Source organism: Chaetodon trifascialis, chromosome 17 (assembly GCF_039877785.1).
Source record: "Chaetodon trifascialis isolate fChaTrf1 chromosome 17, fChaTrf1.hap1, whole genome shotgun sequence".
NCBI classification, from domain to species: Eukaryota; Metazoa; Chordata; class Actinopteri; order Chaetodontiformes; family Chaetodontidae; genus Chaetodon; species Chaetodon trifascialis.
In genome coordinates, this window is record NC_092072.1 from 15,092,794 (window position 1) to 15,112,474 (window position 19,681).

The following is a 19,681-nucleotide window of genomic DNA, read 5'->3' on the forward strand; positions in this document are numbered from 1 at the left end:
TTCTAAAGAGATGGTTCAGAAGGATAAGAAACATGCACAGTCGAATGATCTAACGGGTTTCAAACAAAATCCCCAGGTCAGCCAAACTGGTTTGGAGGTGGTGAGCGGTAAAAATGGCTGCTCCAACTCACAGCTGGAGAAATCTCTCGCAGTTTACAGACTGACTTCCAGGTTTTATGAGCAGTGGATTACTGCTAACATTACTGGTGGACTCCCTTTTGGTTTTATCACCAGAGTAAGTGGTTCGCATAATGTAGCTAAATTGTTAGCTTGTTGTCTTATTGTCTGAACACTCGTGTTTGTCACATTGTCAGATTTTAATGTAGAAATGTTGCTGGACAGATCTCTGAGTACAATACTCTCTGGACCGCTAGTACAGCCAAAACTATGAAAATAGTACCCAGGTTGTAATATACCATGTTCCTTCCTCAATCCTTGAAGTATTTATTCATGTAAATTAATACCAAGCTCATTGCAACCAAGATTACAAGATTATGGCTGATGGTCAAAAACCCCACAGTGTACCTTTAAATAAGAGACAGAGTTGATTGTTATTTGGGTTATGAGAAGATGTAATGGCTTATACATGAGTACAACTGCTGTTACTGGTCACAGATGTGTGCTGTACGCTTCGATTTAGCATTTCAATGCTACATAACCTTTAATACAATGTCTGACAGGCTAATCTGACCCTTTAATTGTAGCCCTGATAGAGAAAATCTAAACCTTTGCTTCCCTGCCATGGCTGATTCAACATGATTCAGGCAATTTGTGTGAAAACACGGTGTGACAGATCGAATTTATGTCCGCTGTCACAAGGTGATGTAAAGGGAGTGACTCATTGACTCACCTCATTAAAGATTTTATTGGATAAAAATTTGATTGGGCCAATGGGAGAGGCAAAACGAAAGCTGCTTATGAACTCCTTTTTCTGTTCATTTCATGGCTGTTAGTGCTTGATTCAGATTTGTGTGTGTGTGTGCACAAGGCATAATATTGCTCTGCAAAGTGTGAAATGGGAAATTTGTGAATATTTAATGGTGCTTTGACTGCATGTGGTCAATTCGCTTCTGATACACTGCTTCCCTCGGTCAGTGTGATACTGGAGAAATCAAATCTGTGTCAGCAGAGTGTTTTACAGAAGATTTGGATGTTAATTCAAGTCTGCAAGCCAAGACACCAGTGTCAATGCCCCTTGTCATTCAGTATTTCAGCTCTTTCTTCCGACACGTTCTGGCACGTACATTCAGTGCAGCATATGTGTGTTTGCACTACACTGGGTTTCTCTGTGTGTGATTTTGTGTGTGATCCATTTGGCTCTCACTCGTCCCACAGCCTGGCACTCTTACACTGTCTGTGTGTGTGTGTGTGTGTGTGTGTGTGTGTGTGTGTGGCTGCAGAACCAGCCTTCTGTTTTCTCACCTTAAGAGACCCCTCATGATCAGAGGGATACATCAGCCACACACGACACCAGGCACACAACGGCAGCCGGCACCGGGCCGACACATATAGTATCACCTGGGAAGTTTCCATGGCAGCCTCAACAGGAAGTGCATTACAGCTCCTGCCTGTCCTTGTGCACTGCCGGTGTGATTGTTCATGAATTTAATTCTAGCTGTTTTTCACTCAACTGCAAATTGCATGTATACAACACGTGTGTGATGTAATGCTGTTCTAAATACTGTAGATGCATCTAACATACTGCAATACGCTCAATTACCCCAATTTTAACTTTTCAAACCAGGTCCTTGGTCATCTGTATATTTTTTCTTCTGCACTTAGAGAACAGAGATTTACATTTTTTTCAGCTTTTGCTGATCAAATCCTTTTTAATGTGTGCATTGCATTACATTGCTGTATCCTACAGTTCAGACTTTGATACCAGTTAGCTGGGATAAGTGAGGGAACCACAATTGGCTAGCTCCATAATTAAATAAAAAATACTGTCATGTCTTTTAATTTCATTTATTTATTTTTTAAATCAAATTCAAACATAGAGAGAAAAAAATACACTGCACACCCGCTATTGGACTTAACAGCAAAGCTCACTTATATTTGCACAGATTTGAGTGTGCATATGCTTTTTTCATTCAGTTTGTTTTACCAAAGAGTGACACACTACCTTGTGGTGGTCGGCGTTCAAATAACCACACATGGCAATTCAATAGTCAGTCAAATAAAATGCTTATTGTTTTGAATTTAAATGCCTCATGACATTTTACTTACCAACAGCATGCTGCTGATAGACTTTTTTTTCCTGTTAATTTAGCCGCAATTCAGCTGTTTACTCTCTACTGTCCCATGTGGGAAATCTGGCTTGCAACAGCCAGAAAGACTTGGCAGACACATGAAAACAGACTAATTCAATAGAAAACTAAACAACAACAACAGCAACAACAAAAAACCTCTAATCAATTAGAAAAAGTAACATGCAGAAGCAAAAGCAATAAGTGCAGGCAATAAGTAAAAATAAATTAGAAAAGGATAAAACCAATGAATAATAACAGTTCGTTGGTGATTCATGATGAACATGACTCACGTTGGCTTTTTAGTGTTTGTTTTCTAACAAGACACCCACAGTATATCTTTATCATCTACTTTGCAGCTAATTTGTAGGTTAATGAACTGACTGGCATTAGCATGGTGGCCTTCATACCAGAGAGCAGCTTTAAAGAGACATAAAGTTGTGACATATTGATATCTACCAAGAATGATCTGTGAATTCTTAATTAATAGTTTTACACTTTATGCTCATTCACTTTCGATCGATACCACTCTCACATCTCTAAGAAACCTGCCCACCAGGTTTGTTGAATGCATACAAACGTGAAGGGTGGTGTCAGGGTGCAGGGGAGGGGCTTAAAGCGGGGTCGAAGGGGTCGGTTTGCTGACGGGAGGAGAAATAAATGAGCTCTGAGATGAGAAGTTAAAAGAGCACAGACATATGGTAGGGGAGCTGTCTGGCACTGAGATGAAGATAGATGGGGTCTGGTTGCACCTTCAGGTCCAGCAAAACACTGTGTGAGGACAGGTATGTGGTGTCATCTTCAACTGCAGATACTGCACATTGAAAGACTCCTATATGCAGGTGTGGATATTTTTAATTTAACCAGAGTTAATATGTGTCTTTTTGTCTTAAAACTGACAAGGTTACTCCATGCCCCATTCCACATAAGATATTTTATTTTTTCTGTGGCTTGATTTATCAGATATGGAGCTGACAAGATAAGAAACTCTTAAAAAACTTGAGAAATGTTCTGCTTCAGAGAAGGAAGCACAGTAGAAGTAACCCCCAAACAGATCCTTAATGTTGCACTACTAAAACCAGTACCAATGTCACTGGTCAGTGTAGATGTCCTCTGGGCAAAACATATATACAGATTATATACAGTACATTTAAGTTCACGCTTTTCACTTTGGTCTATGTCTTCAGCCATACACACACACACACACGCACGCATGCACACACAGGACTGAGGATCTCATCATTAAGAGGAAAGTAGGAGTAGATGCATGTCTCAGTCATCGTCACTATCAGTGTCATATTCTCCGTCTCTGCCTTTCACTCCATTATTTCTCACAGCTTCCCGCAGTGTTTTTCTGTGTCCATTCATTATGAAGCATCCTCTCCTCCCACGTTTCTCTCCCTGTTCGCTGCCTCGCTTGTTCTTCTCTGTCCTCGTGGCTCTCACAACGCCTTCTCCATCCCTCCCCTATCCTCATTTTCTCCTGCTCTGCTCGCTGTGTGTTCAAAGTATACAGAGGCCCCCCTGAGAGAGAAGTGCGCATGGGCTGGAATAGAAAAGAGAGGGTGAGCGGGCAAGAGGGGGAGGGAGAAGAGGAGAGGGGATGAAAATAAGGGCATACAGGCTCACCTGCATTTCAGATTTCAAGCCCCCATCTCCCCTCGCTCTTTCTTTCCCCTCAGTACCCTTTTCCAGTCCAAGCAAATGTCACTGCAATAGCCCTGTACAAAGCATGCAGTCTTCCACCTCCACCTAGTTGCTATTATTATGAGCTTCATTACAAAATGCCAAAATTTGCCCTTTGCTACATCAGTTCATTGTTCCTCAATAGCACCCACTTTGGTTACTGTGGTAATGCTCAATACATCCCTGCAAAAAATGCCTGTCAGCAACATTTTTTGGACTGGAAGCATCATGGTTGTGGTGGTGTGACAAAGCAGGAGCATGATGATGATTAATGGAGACATCTGAAGTGCAATTGAGGCTCCAAATTCACTGTACTGTATATGTATTATTTATGGTTTCCAGTCATGGGAGTGAGTGTTTAAGTTGCATAAAGAATATGTGGTGCAGAATGTAAAACTGATGCCTTTTAGTCACGTTAGAAGTTCTAGATTTGGCAGTGATGGTAGGGCCACTGCTTTGACTATGTCAGCAACTATTATTTATGGTGCCCAGATGCTAAATGCTACTTATTTGTGATTTTCTGCGGTTTTAATTGAAAAGTTTCAACAATGGTCATGAAATTAGGTACATATGTTCATGTTTGAATTGGAATAAAATGATGAATTGTAATATAAAAACTTGATAGATCCCATGACTTTCTTTACGGCACCATCATCGGGTCAGAATCTGTAATATGTTCAATAATTTGATTTCTGACCAAAAGAACAACATTGCCATCAGCCTTAACCTGTACTTATGCTAATGCTAATTAGCAAATATTAGCATGGTAAACATTATGCCTGCTAAACAGAAGCATTTTGGCATTGTAATTGTTAGCATGTTGATGTGAGCATTTAGCTCAAAGTACTGCTGTTTGTAGCCTCAAGATGCAGACACGCTGGATCCATTAACAGATCCTATGTAATTTCTATGGAGAGCAGAAGATCCAGCAGCATTGTGCACGGTGGACGCGAAATGGCGTGTTGAGAGACCGGTCACTGTGTCTGAATTAGCTGAATCAGGACTCCTCCTCAACTTTATGCAATTGAGTCCATCCAGCTGAAATCAGATCCCACAGTCAAACTAGGCAGTGCTGAAGATTCTGTCAATGCATTGCCTCTTCTTCACCTCAGATGTTTTTAGGAACATATTTTAGCGTACTGTTTAGCTGTAATATGAGAGAGTTTGTGACCTGGCCCCCGTAGTGGGCCCTACTCACTCCACTACGTCACCCTCCAGCCAGAGCTTTCAGATTCTGTGTGCCTGTGCCATCACAGAGCTGCTTCCATGGCTGTAGACTCTGAGCCCTGTTCAATGATGACGCATACAACACTGCGTTGGTTTGCTGAAGCATATGAATCACCTGAGTTGAACTAAAGTTTGCGAGGCACCTATTTAGTGGGTTGTGAGACAGTAAAAGACTGCATTGCTGTACTTTGTGTGTAACAAAAAAAAAATTATAGCAGGGGTCCCAATGATTCACCAAGTGAGAAAGCAAGTAGAAACAGAAGTTACATGCAAGGGGAGAGGTGAAGAAAGAGAAATATTAAAAAGGAGTGTGAAAGCACGTGAAAGCGGTGTTGGCCGCAGTGCGTCTACATATTTAATTTTCCCTCGGGGTGTCGGTTTAGCCTCAGTGTAATCGCTCTGAAGTAAGGAGAGAGGAAAGGAAAGGAGAGAAGGAAAGGAGAGGAGAGAAATATGGCGTGACAGAGATGTTGAAGGACAATAAACCTTTTATTTCCAGCAGACATTTTGACATGTCACATTAAGAGAAGCACGTGTGCAAACAATTCAATTAGTGATGGCTCCATTTAGCAGCTTCAGTCTCAGGGTCAGTTTCACTGTCATCACTTACTTGAATAGACCTCAACTATCATTAATGATTTTAGTAACAACTGTGCTTTTCCCACTATGATGAAAAAGAGTGAGAGTTGTACCTTTGCAACCAAAGAGTTGTACGCGCATCAGTTAGATATCGCAAAGTTTAGCAGAGTGCGCGCACACACACAGGTTTCCTCTCAGGATTCAACCAACCAGTGATGACTTGAGCTGCAGAGTTTATTATCTGTCACTGTTTAAGGTCAGACACAGAATGAGCTTCCAAAAAAACACACGAGACAAATACCAGCTGACAGGGTCACCCCTCAGCAGCAGGCCTGCCCTGACATTTGTGTGTGTGTGTGTGTGTGTGTGTGTGTGTGTGTGTGTGTGTGTGTGTGTGTGTGTGTGTGTGTGTGTGTGTGTGTGTGTGTGTGTGTGTGTGTGTGTGTGTGTATGACCGGAGATATTTCTTAACTCACTCGAACAGTCTGCTGCCATCTGCACTGTCCTCATCTGCTGACCTTTGTGTTCTTTGTTTTCTCAGTTTGCAAAACTATTGGAGATAAAGAAAAAAAAAACTTTTCTGAGCTTTTCGCTTTTTATTTGTCTTTTATGGGACAGGAAGTCATTTCTGCTGCCTCAACAATAAGTGGGGGAATTTAATTGAAAACCAAACTGTGGTTGAAATTCAAACTCGGTGTCCTTCAGCCTCGGGGAGCCACTGCAGCTGTAAGACAAGCTATTATTCTGTGCATCAAGACACAAAACACCTTATCGTCTCTTTTATCTTCCTTCCTCAGCCCTGCTCCAACTTTCCGGCCCTTCAGTCCAGCGGGACCATGATGCTCAGCAGCTCCGTGGAGGTGCCCAGCCCGGGCGGGATGAGCGGCCTTAGCGGGCTGAGCGCGGCGGCCCGGAACGTGGTGCGCTCCTCCAGCATCTCGGGGGCCATGTACAGCCTGGAGAAGAGTCCCAGCAGCGGGGGCCCGGACTCCACGTCACTGGCTGGCAACAAGAAGCGGCGCTCCAGTCTGGGCGCCAAGATGGTGGCCATTGTGGGGTTGTCGCAGTGGAGCAAGAGCACACAGCAGCTCAACCAGCAAGGTCAGTTTACAGTTTGAAATGCTTCTTTTGGGTGTAAACTCTTTAGATTGAGCTTCCCCACTTGTTCAAGTAAAGTTTCATTTCGCCCTCCAGCCCCCTTTTCATCATCAGTTTCTCTCAATCCCAGCATATTTTTCTACCGTTTGCACCATTTCAGCTAGTTCAGTGCGACTTTAGTCCCTTTCCACTTCTGTTCTTCCCTGCTTCCATTCTTCTAATTATCAGCTCCCACAGTTTTCCTCACCTTTTCCCCTTCCTCTTCTGTCTGTTTATATGTGGTCTGTGGGGATATTTTGTTTAAATTTCAGTTTCGAGTGAAAGCTGCAAATCATAATGCTTTCCAAATGAAGATGGAATTTTTACTAGTTGAGGCATTTAATCACCTTTACCCACCTGGCTTGGCTTTAGCATTTCCAAATATTCCACATGCCTTTAAAGTGATTAAATGTTTTCCTGCTGCTGTTAAACAGTTACACGGACGCTAACACTGGTCTAACAGAACAGTGATTGTTTTGGAGTGTGCACAATAACATTAGCATAATCCACTCCAAAGGGCATTTGGTGGTGCACTGCCGGGGTTTGAATACCTTTAATATCTTATTCAACAAGCTCTCACTGGCTTTACCTTTTGTGGTATTATCATTGTAATGAGCCCTTTTTAAAAGCCTTCAACATTATTGTGTGCTGCACTCTGAAGTGGGTTTGCAGCAGTGGCAGCTCTTGTGCATGGTGGCTGTGCAGTAATGATAGCAACACTATGTTCTTATATGTGTCCTGTGGGGTATAATTACAGATATTGTGCAGCTGCAACAAAAGTGTTTCTCATTTTGCACCTCAGCATTGAACACAAACACACACACTCCTGGTGGGAAACGGGAAAAACATGTCACACACCAAGGCTGGGTAAAGGCTGAGAGGCTGGGCCAGGATGGGCAGGGGATGCAACTCTTTTTCAGTGCACATAAAGTCCTTCTTCATTCTTCTGTCTGCCGGTAACAAACGCATTACTTGTCTCTCCGCATCCTCTTAGTACATGGTGTTTCTCCTTCCAGTACGATGAACTGTAACCTTGTCAGAACAGTGTCTGTCTGTGTTTTTCTGCTTGCTTTGCGGTTGTACAGTATGTGCGTGTTATTCTGCAAGAATGTTGAGTCTTATTAGAACATCTAGGAGTGGTTGTTTTCTGCATCATGTAGCAGGCTGAGTACTGTAGGATACCTGAGTTTATGTACCATTACCTTAGTTTGAGCTGTATATAAATACGTTTTTCCAAAATGTGATATCTTAAGTATTTTTAAAGACAAAATGACCAAAAAAATCACTTGTTCTGCTTTTTCAGTGCGTATATTGGCAGTGTTTTTGCCTTCTGTGATATTAAACTGAACATCTTTTGTTTTCAGACTCTTAATCAGACAAAATAAGACATTTGAGGACGTCACATTGGGTTCTGGGAACATGTGATGATCATTTTTTTTACTATTTGTATCATATTTAGTATGGGTTAAATGATTAATTGGTTGACTGAGAAAGTAATCCACAGGTAGTGAAAGTAACATTAGTTGCAGTACGAAATCACACTACAAAGACTACTAAAATGTCAAAGGTAACACCATAAAGTCCAAAACCTATTTCAATGGTGGATCTTGGCATTATACTATCAAAAAAAACAAAACATTAAATACTATCAGCACTAGACAAACATCCAAAGAATGGATTATTAAAATATTACATACAAATTATAATAGAATTGTGGACTTTTGCTTCCTTGTTTCCCATAAGACATCGTTTGAATCTTTAATTTAATCCATATTTAACAAAATATGGCAAACTTCATTTAATAGTGTCTGACGCGAGTCAGCTGATGTATGCCTGAATAAAATATTGAAGATTGACATCACAAAATATGTGATCGAGGAATAAGTCTGAGATCCTGACAAGGGATTCAGAGCCAACTCTCAATACTTGACAGTTTTTTGTACTTCATGCTCCGGACAGAATTTAGCCTGTACTCATTTGACACCCAGTCCTAGTTCTAGGACGTTCAGGATATTCATCATCCCAATGACACGCCCTCTGGGATTGGGTGACATAGCAAATGGTATCCACCCTGTCACCCAAAGTGGCTCTGTCCTCTCCGTAATCATCTCATCTTCTCATTTCACTTCAGTCCTTTGGGAACACTTCCTCACTGGTCTGTGATAAGCAAATATAACAAGACCAGACAGGTTTGCTGAAAGCTAAGTGGGAAGAAAGAGACCAGTTTGCAGCAACAGTGGAAAAATGTGGATGAAAACATCACACACACACACACACACACACACACACACACACACACACACACACACACACACACACACACACACACACACACACACACACAATGAAATAAAAAATGAGAGTTCACTTCGTACATGTTGTCATGCCAGCTCTGACATGGCCACCATATGGCTAATGGGCAGTTTACACAGGAAGACTCACTCACACACACACACACACACATACACACACACACACACACACACACACACACACACACACACACACACACACACACACACACACACACACACACACACACCTAAATCCTGAATCATTATCTTCTATCATTACCTGTTTTTAGCACCCATCAGGTTGAGATGGCTGTTGCTCCACACACACACACACACACACACACACACACACACACACACACACACACACACACACTCAAAGAGCTGGCGCCCTCATGCACAGCTGACACTTGTCTGACGCAGAGAGAGCTGTCGATATTTTCACCACAGGGGCTTTCAGGTCGCTGTGCTCGTGGTGATGAGGAGGGCACAATGGATGGGAAAGTGTGGATGAGGAGGCGAGGAGGGGCTGAGGATGTAGAGAAGAGGAAGGGGAGACGAGGGGTGTGTCTAAATTTAGATGTTCTCAGCTGCCAGAGGAACACATCGCGCCTGGAACAAAAAATCACAGTATCATGCACCGCTCCTTCCTCCTCCATCCAAACCACAGCTCCTCTTCAGCTCCTGCAGGCTAGTTTCCTCACTGTGCTAACCACGGCAGGTTTTGAGATACTTTTCAGAAACAAACCTCTGACTGCCTGAGCTTGAGAATGAGGTTTTAAGAAAGGGATTGGGATTGTTCCTGATACGTTTTTAGATCGATTGGGTGTCGGCCAATGTGACTGATCCACATTAAATACTTAAATATTTTCTCTTTGTCTTAATTCATAGATACATCTGTTGCATTGACCTACTGCTGTTACTCATTAAGCCCTGGATATCTTCACAATAGGTGCATTTTAATGGTAGCGCAGTGATAGATCTTTGCTGGAAGTGTTACCAGTGTTACCAAAAATTGACTCGAGCCAACTTTGCACTCTGTCACATCATTTTGAACCTTTACGTGGATGCAGTAACATATGATTTTATTGCTTAACAAAGCTTAATGAAGAAGACATGACATCATGACATCCATCCATCCATCCATTGTCTATACCCGACTATCCCTTTTCAGGGTTGCGGGGGGGCTGGAGCCTATCCCAGCTGTCAACGGGCAAGAGGCGGGGTACACCCTGAACCAGTCGCCAGCCTATCGTAGGCAACATATAGAGACAGACAACCATTCAAGCACTCACACTCACACCTAAGGACAATGTTAGAGTCACCAATTAACCTAATGAGCATGTTTTTGGTCTGTGGGAGGAAGCCGGAGTGCCCAGAGAGAACCCGCGCATGCACAGGAAGAACATGCAAACTTCACACAAAAAGGCCCTGCCCGACCCGGGGATTGAACTGGCAACATTCTTGCTGGGAGGCACGTGCACTACCTGCTGCGCCACCGTGCCGCCCTAGGACATGACATACTATTCAGATTTTAAATATGGGAAAAACAATTTTATTTGTACTTGTACTAGCAGACACCTTGAGTTTAGGATATCAGAATTTGGTATTATTTGGGATTTGACAGTCTCAAGTAGGCTCAAAAAATTATTTAAATGTAACCTGAATCAAAATCTGGTGTTTCATTTTAGTTTTGTTACATAAAATCCGCCCAACAACAAGATTATGTCTCTCCTTTAGTAGTAAATTGGAGCTGAGCCTGGAAACCTGTTCTTACTGACAAACAAGGCTGTTTACTCAATGACCCAGAGAGGCCAAAATGGACTATCTGTTGTTTTCCCAGCCTCATAATTCACACCAGCTAGAGGCAAAAAATGGGTGTATGCAATTAAATGGGTGACCCGCGCATACTGACAGACTGACAGAAGGTCACACAGACAAGCATTCCCCCTCGCTTGGTCAAGTTCGATTATGGCCCTCTCCGTGTTCCTTCCTGGCGATCATTATCAGCCCAGGCTGGTCAGCTGTCACTGCTCCATGTTCCGAGTGACACAATCGATTGGCCGATGGGGTCGGTTGACACAGGTGCAGAGCCCCCCGCTTCGCTCGGTTGGTCACCTAATGGCAGAGAAGCCACAGGTTGAAGCGGTCCCCAGAGGAGGGGGGACGTGTGAGGCAGGTCATTTGGACTTTGGGTGCAGAAATGGGAAAAATAATCAAAACAAAAGACCATTTGACCATAACTATGGCCATTATAGTAAAAATCTGTTCCTGTTGATTGTTTTTCTACTCTAAACCATCATATTAATAGCTGATGTCTACATTGGGCTAGATAAAGTGACTGAACACAGAGGCAGTTCATGGAGACGCAAAGATATAAAAAAAAAGTGAACGGAAACGATGGGCGTATATGTCAGCGTCTCACATTAAAGAGCTATTAGGTGGTAACGTGGTTATGGTGTTGTTATTGTGAGTTTCTGCAGGGTATGTTCTTCCCGTGCTCCATTTTGCGAATTGGATCCAGTTAATTTACAACAATCAGCAAGATCTGTCCAGGAAACTCTTTTGCAACCAAGGAAGCGATTTTGTCGATGTTTCCAAGCAAGAATTGCACCTCATTTTTCAAACAACTTCATTTCCAAAGTGTAAAGAAAGTGTTTTGTGTTGCATCATCTGGACAATGGAGGTGTTAAACCCATTTGAAAAGAAGAATCGCTTGACTGCTGATGACTGTCCAATAATCAGGCCTTTTGAGGTAGTCATCCATGGGGTGCAACAATACATTCGCAATATTTGTAATAAAGATAGATTGAAAACAAACTTTTACTTACTTAATCCCCTTCGGAGCAAAAACTCCCACAGAGCTCTCAAGGTCTTTGAGACGCACAAGCTTCCCCGCCACAGTAAGGTAACAGCACAACAAAAACATCTGATTTTAACATCATCACACACACACGCTGATATTAGATGCGTGTGTCCCTCCGATTCTTCTTCATCTTCCTAAAGTAGGACAAGGGCATTTTTTCTGGCTGCAGCCTTGTCAACATTTTCAGACAGCAGCTGAGCCCTCTGACACCTCTTAGTGTTAATGGATGCAGTTTAATTGTGCCCTCTGGTGTTTCCAAACAAAAATGTATAACTTTAGGGAGCCATAACTCGTCAGATTTGTTCAGTATTAAAAATCCATTTTGCATGTCTAAAGCTTCACTTTTTTCGCATTACACCTCCAGTCCTGCTGATGTGTCTCTGCACTCACCTGCCAAAGATAGCTGTGTGAATAAAGGTGTCAAAGTTGAGACATGTAAGACAATCTTATACAGATTGACATGAAAACAAAAAACAGTGTAGAAGAGAAGATAATGTCCATGTACAGTACACTTTTACAAAACTGGTGTAGTTGTACAAGGTGTGCTTCCATATTTAAATTCTCAGATACTATTGTCATGCACGGTGTATGTTTTTCTTTCCATGATGTATCTCAGTGTTGTTCGTGTAATTCCATTCATAGCTTGTGTCATTGTCTCATTATTCTAGGTTTTGTAACAGGCGACAGGAGATGGCATTTTGGTTCTGTCTGTGTTCTATGTATTACCTGCTATTATTAGAATCAGTGAGGAGAAAGCACACACACACACACACACACACACACACACACACACACACACACACACACACACACACAAATGGTTTCCCAGGTTTAATGGGTGAGTCACTCCTCCGCTGAACACAGTCTTATCTCCTGAGCAGGTTTATCCATGACTGTGAAAACAGAGCGAGCAGAGCAGCTCCCAGTGCACTGTCAGTCTGCACTGAGGGACGCGGCTCGCGGAGAAACAACAGACGAGATGCAGCACACCAGCAGAGTTACATTAAAGGAAACCAGGCATGGGTGTGTGCATGTTTGTGTGTGTTTTTGGTGAGCATCCCATTGAGAGGCTTCAACTCTGAGCTCCCATCCCTCCTAGTTTATGTATATATATTTTAAAAAATCTCTCTCTCTCTCTCTCTCTCTCTCTCTCTATATATATATATATATATATATATATATATATATGTGTGTGTGTGTGTGTTTGTGTTTGTGTGTGTGGGCCTGTGTTTGGCTGCCACACATTCCCACTCAAACACCTCACTCTTTTCTCCTCCATTTGGCTCTCTCATCCCACTCAACACCCATCCTCTTCTTTTCTCAGCCTCACTTTTCAATTCCTTCAGATATTCTTTATTTAAATCTTTCTGTCTTCTGCGTGTTTATTTCTGTGCTGCTGTAGATACTGTTGGCAGTACACCAGAGACACAGAAAAGAAACAGACAGACAGACAGACAGACAGAGAGGGAAAAATGTCTGCTACAGAGCACGAGCACTTGTTAGTTTGCTTATTAAATTGATTCCAACTTTGTTCGGAGACCAATAGCAGCCACGTGTCTGAATATTCTGTTGTCAGACAAATAATTTGGAGGTTGTTGAGTGTATCTTTAGCTCCAGCCTGCGAGTGAGGATATGTGAAGGGGCTTTCACCATTGCCAGTAATCTTAATAAAACCATTTCCCAGACGTTTGACTCCGTTTTATTTCAGTATAAAATGATACAGCTGTTTCTGTTTCATATCCCCGGCTATAAAAACTACCCGATTCAGTGTCACAAGCCAGGAGTGCTGGTAAAAAAAAAAAAAAAAAAAAAAAAAAGTTTTGTGGTTTTATAATGCCAAGAAATAATAACCTTTGTCGGCTGTTTCTCTGTGTAGTGCAAATTTAAGCCATGCGTCTTTCGAAACTAATTTATCCTAACAGAAATATATCAGACACACAGTATATTCAGTATAAATTATGAGCTGTGGTTAGCTTTATTTAGCCTTAGCCTCCGCTGAAACTCATCATTGACAGCTAAATGGTGGAAGAGTTCAAAGCCATTTAAAAACAAGCAGATATTATTCTCACAATAACAAAGAGAAGGACAGAAGTAAGACAGGAGTGGCCTAAGAATGAAACGCTGAGTTGTTTACCTTTTGCTAAAGCGAGAATAGCTACCGTCACCTGTGCTTAACCAGCTAGCTATTCATGGCAGTTTGGTTCTCATTGTTTTGGGTACTTTCATAGTACAATTAGTCATTTGGCATTTCTTTTATCCAAGGTGACGTACATATGAATTCACACACCGATGGCACAGCATCGGGTGCAGTTCAGTATCTTGCCCAAGGATACTTCGGCATGTGGACTGCTGAGGCCAAGGACGACCACTCTACCTCCTGTTGTAAATTTTTATTAATGAAAAGGTTGTCAGGCACTGTTTGTACATTAACATAAACGTATCAAACAGAGTATCTTAACGTTATTGTCAAACTGCCCCACTATTTGATAGCCTACACATTATGGCATTTGTTTGGAATTATTGCCATTTTTGGAATTATTCAATACTAGACTACATTTCACCAAAGCTAACATTGGCAGATATGGCTGTGGTGTTTAGAAGTCTTCTGTCTTTAGCTATCCTTAATGTTACCCTACAGTTCCGGTTATTACTGATAAGCAAAGGGCAGTGCTGATACTGAAACTCTGTTGACAGGACGGTGTTTAGCTAAAGGTCTGCTTTGATCAGTTCGCCTGAACTACAGTGTTCATAAAAAGTCTTGGTGGTTTCCTGAGTACCTGCAACGTGAACGCAGTACTTTGAGATAACTCTGCATGACAGGCTGATGTGATGCAGATGGGAGATAGCTATGATAACATTATCTGGAAGGCTCTGTTTCTATTCCAAAATAAGAGCGCTGGTGTAGCAGACAGTTCGACACCACTGCCTACAACCCTCTAAACAGCACTCAGCCACGTGTGTGCAGATCTTCCTTTTATTCCTTGGCACTCATATAACATTAGAAAAAAACACTGTAGCTGAAGTCTCCTTCCCTTATAATACTCACTTTGCTTTCAGTTCCAGCCTCTTTTCTCCCTCATTATTGAAGTTGTGCACCATGTTTTCCGTCCGTTGGATCAGAATGTTCCTCTATCTGAGCAGCCCTATTCAATATGATTGAGGGGTTTTGTGATATTTGAGCACATTGAAGTGATCAGGGATGTTATGGCATGAGAAAGAAACCCAACAAGAGTACAAGAAAAGGTCACAGACTACTATATCCACTGGTTAAAAACAGCTACCAGAGAATAGACCTGGCATTTTAGTACTCAGGATGTTTTTGGGGTGACTCACTCATGCCCTACTTCTAGCTCTGTGTCTGAGTCACAGCTAGGAAACACACTTCAGGAATTTTGGCAGACATTTTGGAAAGCTTACGGTGATCAGATCCTTTGAGGGAAAATTCACCCCGAAAGAGAAATTCTGACGTATCGAGACAGCTCGGAAAAGGCTTGCGGACAAAATGAGCAACAGTGAATAAAAAGCTATGAATTGTTAGAGTAGTAAGAATGGAAGTTGTTGAGTCACTGCAGCATCTGAGCTGTGGTAACACTTGAAATATCCTTTCATAATAATGGCTCTTTCACAGAATGACTAGACATGATAGCTGTTCATATTCACTATGACTAATGGAAAAATCCTCCTTTTGTGTTTTGAGTTGCTGTTTCAGGTGTTTCTGCTTCTCTGTTGTCTTCCTCGCTCCAACTCCTGCTCGACCACCTGATTTTTCTTTTGAAGCGTATTGAGTCACTGGCTCTCCTGACACACACAAACTGAAACCTTACACGTGTCTTCTAAAAGCTTTCTCTTCCCCACCAGTACATTTAGAGGCTACCAGACACCAGCTAGACTGACCAGCAATCACTTTCTCTCCCCTCTCTGTCTTGCGTCCCTCCACTGGCCGTACTCCCTTGTCACCCTCTTTGTGTTTGCTCCGACTCGCTGACATCTTAATTTTCTCCTCTCCTTTATCTCTCCCCCTTTCATCTCCGTCTTTGTTGCTCTCACTTTCACTCAGAACGTCTATCGTGTTTTCTCAATCACCGACTCCTCATTGCTCCATGCTCTATTCATAGCCATGATTGGTGAACCATTCAGCGGTGAATCTGTTTTTCTTTGTACCTGTGTACCTGCTAATGTGTGTCAGTACAATGTGCGAGTGTGTGTAGCTTCTGCGTGTAAAACACTGCCTTTCAACCAACTGTGAACTAATCTCGCCAATCTTAAGATGGCGAAATGCGAGTGAATGTGCTCATAGGGCTGCAGTAAACCCACGATTTTGACTTTGAAATTTACACTGTTGTCCAATAGCGAGCCACCTTGAACTGACCTTTGATGGAATGGAGAGCTTCAGAGTCCAAATTGGAGGAAGCTGGTGAATGAATGAATTGACGGACTGGTCCTATCACATCCCAGCTATCTAGCTTGCCAGGCACATTTTGTCTCCACCTGCGAGTGGCCTCTGCATCACCGAGGGTGTAGAACCACGTATATTTTACAAAGATGCGGGTCAGTTTGGCTGAGCTCCTTCTTGGTGCGACCAGGCCTTTACTGCACCTCGTCAAGAAATATAATCCCCCCCATAACTCCCCATAAAACCCACTTTGTTCGGATTAAGCAAGTGAAATATAACATGTTAAGTAGTGTGCTTTAGAGATGCTAGCTCGCTGCTCCCCCCCTGCTTCCAGTCTGCATCAAGTTTAGATTTCGAGGAATCGAGTATATTTTCCAGATGTCGCACTATTCCTTCAACAACAGCACGGCTCTCCATTCGAGACTTGCGCTCCGTTGATGAAAAGCATAGAATATGTCCTCTTATATTATACATGACGTCAGTTTTTCACACAGCAGAGTCAGCTGAAGTGTTGTTTCTCATATATGTTGCAGGCGTTTCGCTGATCTGGCAGCCTGCACTAATACAGTAAAAGCTCTCAGATTTAGCAAAGCTCAACATGAGCAAGAGCACTTCTTGGCACCCCAGCAAGGTTTTAACTGGCACTAAAGTATCACTGAGCTCAAGAGTGTGTGAGGTGAGTCACCATGTTGTCTGCGCGTATGAATGTGTGTGTGTAAAAGACCTATAATCAGGCTGTCATTACCACTCCTCCCAGCATGGAGTGCTGTAAACACATATTTACACAGAAAATACACAAGCCTTTTGCCGTCTGCCGTATGGTGCCCTGAAAGAAGAGGTGGACTGGAGAGCATCTTTTGGTGCTTGGGAGCTACACACACACACGCACTTATGTTTGATTTCTAAATCTGTGTCATGGCACAGGGGGGCTGCTGTTGCACTGGCCAAACATCGACCAAGAGATTTTGTTTAGTTCTGAGACTTAAAATGTTATATGCTCTTAAATCAGAGAGCGCACAGCTGCCAAGATGGCGAAATATTTTCCCTTCTGCTAACTCAATGTAAGTCGATTCTTCTGGGGAATTTTCTTGACCCGAGTGTAACTGTCTTCATACAAAGTGGAGCTGGCGTCTTTATTCTGCTTTACCTGAAGATGCTGACACTGTTTCCTCTTTAATATAGATCAGAAGGGAATGGAAATATTTAATCTTCCCCTGGTAGAATTTTGATTTTAAAAATTAATACATGAGATGAACTTTTTTTTTTTTTTTTTTTGCAGTGTAACAGTATTCTGTTCTCTCTTCGTCACTGGGTATGCCAGTGGAAATAATGTTAACTGCTTAACATGCAACGGAAAGTGTTCTGAAATATTTCCAGCCACCTGATGTCATCTGTTTCTTCTCATCTGCCTCTTCCCTGTAAATCGTTTGGTCATCTTGCATCATTTGCCCATCAACCAAGTTGAGTAATCAAGGGGAAATTACATCTGAATTAGATTACGCCTTTCCTCATTGTAATGAATAGTCATTAGACAGGAGCCCGTGTGGCATATTAACTCACTGACAGACATCCTGCCATACATGAAGGTTTGAGATTTGAAGAAATCATTTCCTATGCGGCATGGCGCTGAGAAAGGCTAATCGCATCACATTGTCCACTCTCTGCCTTATGTCCCTGTCTAAACTGTTAATGTGATTCACACGCGCACACTGACAGTGCGCGCGCACACACAAAGACAACACAGGAGATTCATTTTGTTAACTCCCATGCATTATCGTTAAAAACAGACAAACACTTAGCACACTTGGCTACACTTAACTCACCGCCACATTTATTTGTTTTTGCACGCACTGTTAAAGTTAAAGTACTGTCTTAGCAAAGTGGCCCAGCTGACAGCGCCTCATAAATTAAAGTTAAATTATAGAGAAAAAGGTTTTAGGAAGAACACAAACAAACACGCACAAAGCAGCTGGGAAAGAAAACACAAGCATATGATTACATACAGACATGAATACAACCAAATTCATTCAGAAGTCATGTCCATTAACCTAACGACCTTCAGACTGTTGGTGTGCCCTTAAAGGAATAGTTTCAGAGAGTGAGAAGAGAAGACTGATTCCACCCTCATACCTAAACGTGCTAATTAATGCGCCAGTTTACTACTTTCAGCGAGAGCCAGGCTAGCTGTTTCCCCTTTTTTCCAGTCTTTTTGCTAAGCTAAGCCTAATGCCTGCTGGCTCCAGCTACACATCAGAGCATGAGAGTGGTATCAGTCCTCTCATCAAAGTCTCAAAATGTCAAACAATTTCTTTCCACGCGTTAAAACCCCTGCTTCATCAGGGTCGTATGGCTGCGGTTCAACCAGATTTGATTGACAGTGACCAAACAATTCACTCAACTGACTTTGCATTTGGATTCAAATATTGCCAAATCCTGATTGGAGCACTTGAGCATGTGACATTATGTTTTCTATTTAAGCCCCATTCACATCAAGCCAGTGAGAGGAGCACAGAAGAAGCAGGAATATATCAGGTAAAACAACCAAAACTGGTTTAACTTCGTAAATAGTGGGTTAATTCTGGATCCCATAGTGAGATGCTTATTCAGAAAATAGGTTTTCAGTGTTCTGCTAGCTGAACAATACTTTGTATTGGCACTACATGCTATTGGACCTGCCTGCTCAGGCTGTTGAAGTGTCCCTGAGCAACACACAAGCTGCTGATTTTTCACACTAATGTGCTTAGAGGGTTATTTAACCAGGGAGCATAAAACTCCTTCTACACAAGATTTTAAGTCCAGAGAATAATAATAGAGTTTATTGTCATTTATATCATCTATCATCCGTGATGTTAGAAATTCCTAGAAAGTGCTATAAATGGTTACATGAAGCTTTCTATCCACCGTGTTAACCACTGACTCACTGGCTGTAATCTTATGTAACCACAGGACAGATGAGTATGTCTCTGAATCACACATTTGTATATATTTATATAAAAATCTTTTGTTTCTACTTTGAGTCTCCAAATTTAGCAGGGGTCCAGCGGTAAAGATACCACAACAGATCGTTCATCTCTAACACTCGTGCTTGGTTACTGTTGCTATGCATGGTGGATTGTTGCCGTCACTGTGCATCCAATAGGCATGTCGGCGGAGCCAGCGAGTCTAAAAACAGCATTCTATATTACAGCATATAATGAGAAAGGCTTCATCAGTGCTCTCTCCAAATGTCAGAGCAGCTTTAATGATCTACTGA

The 19,681-nt window shown here is 42.2% G+C and overlaps 1 protein-coding gene across 2 annotated transcripts in view; it reads left to right on the top strand.

Annotated features, from left to right (window-relative positions):
* Positions 1-19,681, top strand: part of rims3 (regulating synaptic membrane exocytosis 3) — a 34,089-nt gene that overhangs the window by 4,562 nt on the left and 9,846 nt on the right. For both annotated transcript variants that reach the window (XM_070984307.1, XM_070984308.1), the window contains exon 2: positions 6,536-6,839. In XM_070984307.1, the coding sequence (XP_070840408.1) occupies positions 6,575-6,839 (265 nt within the window). In that variant the 5' untranslated portion in view covers positions 6,536-6,574. The remainder of the gene's footprint in view (positions 1-6,535; positions 6,840-19,681) is intronic.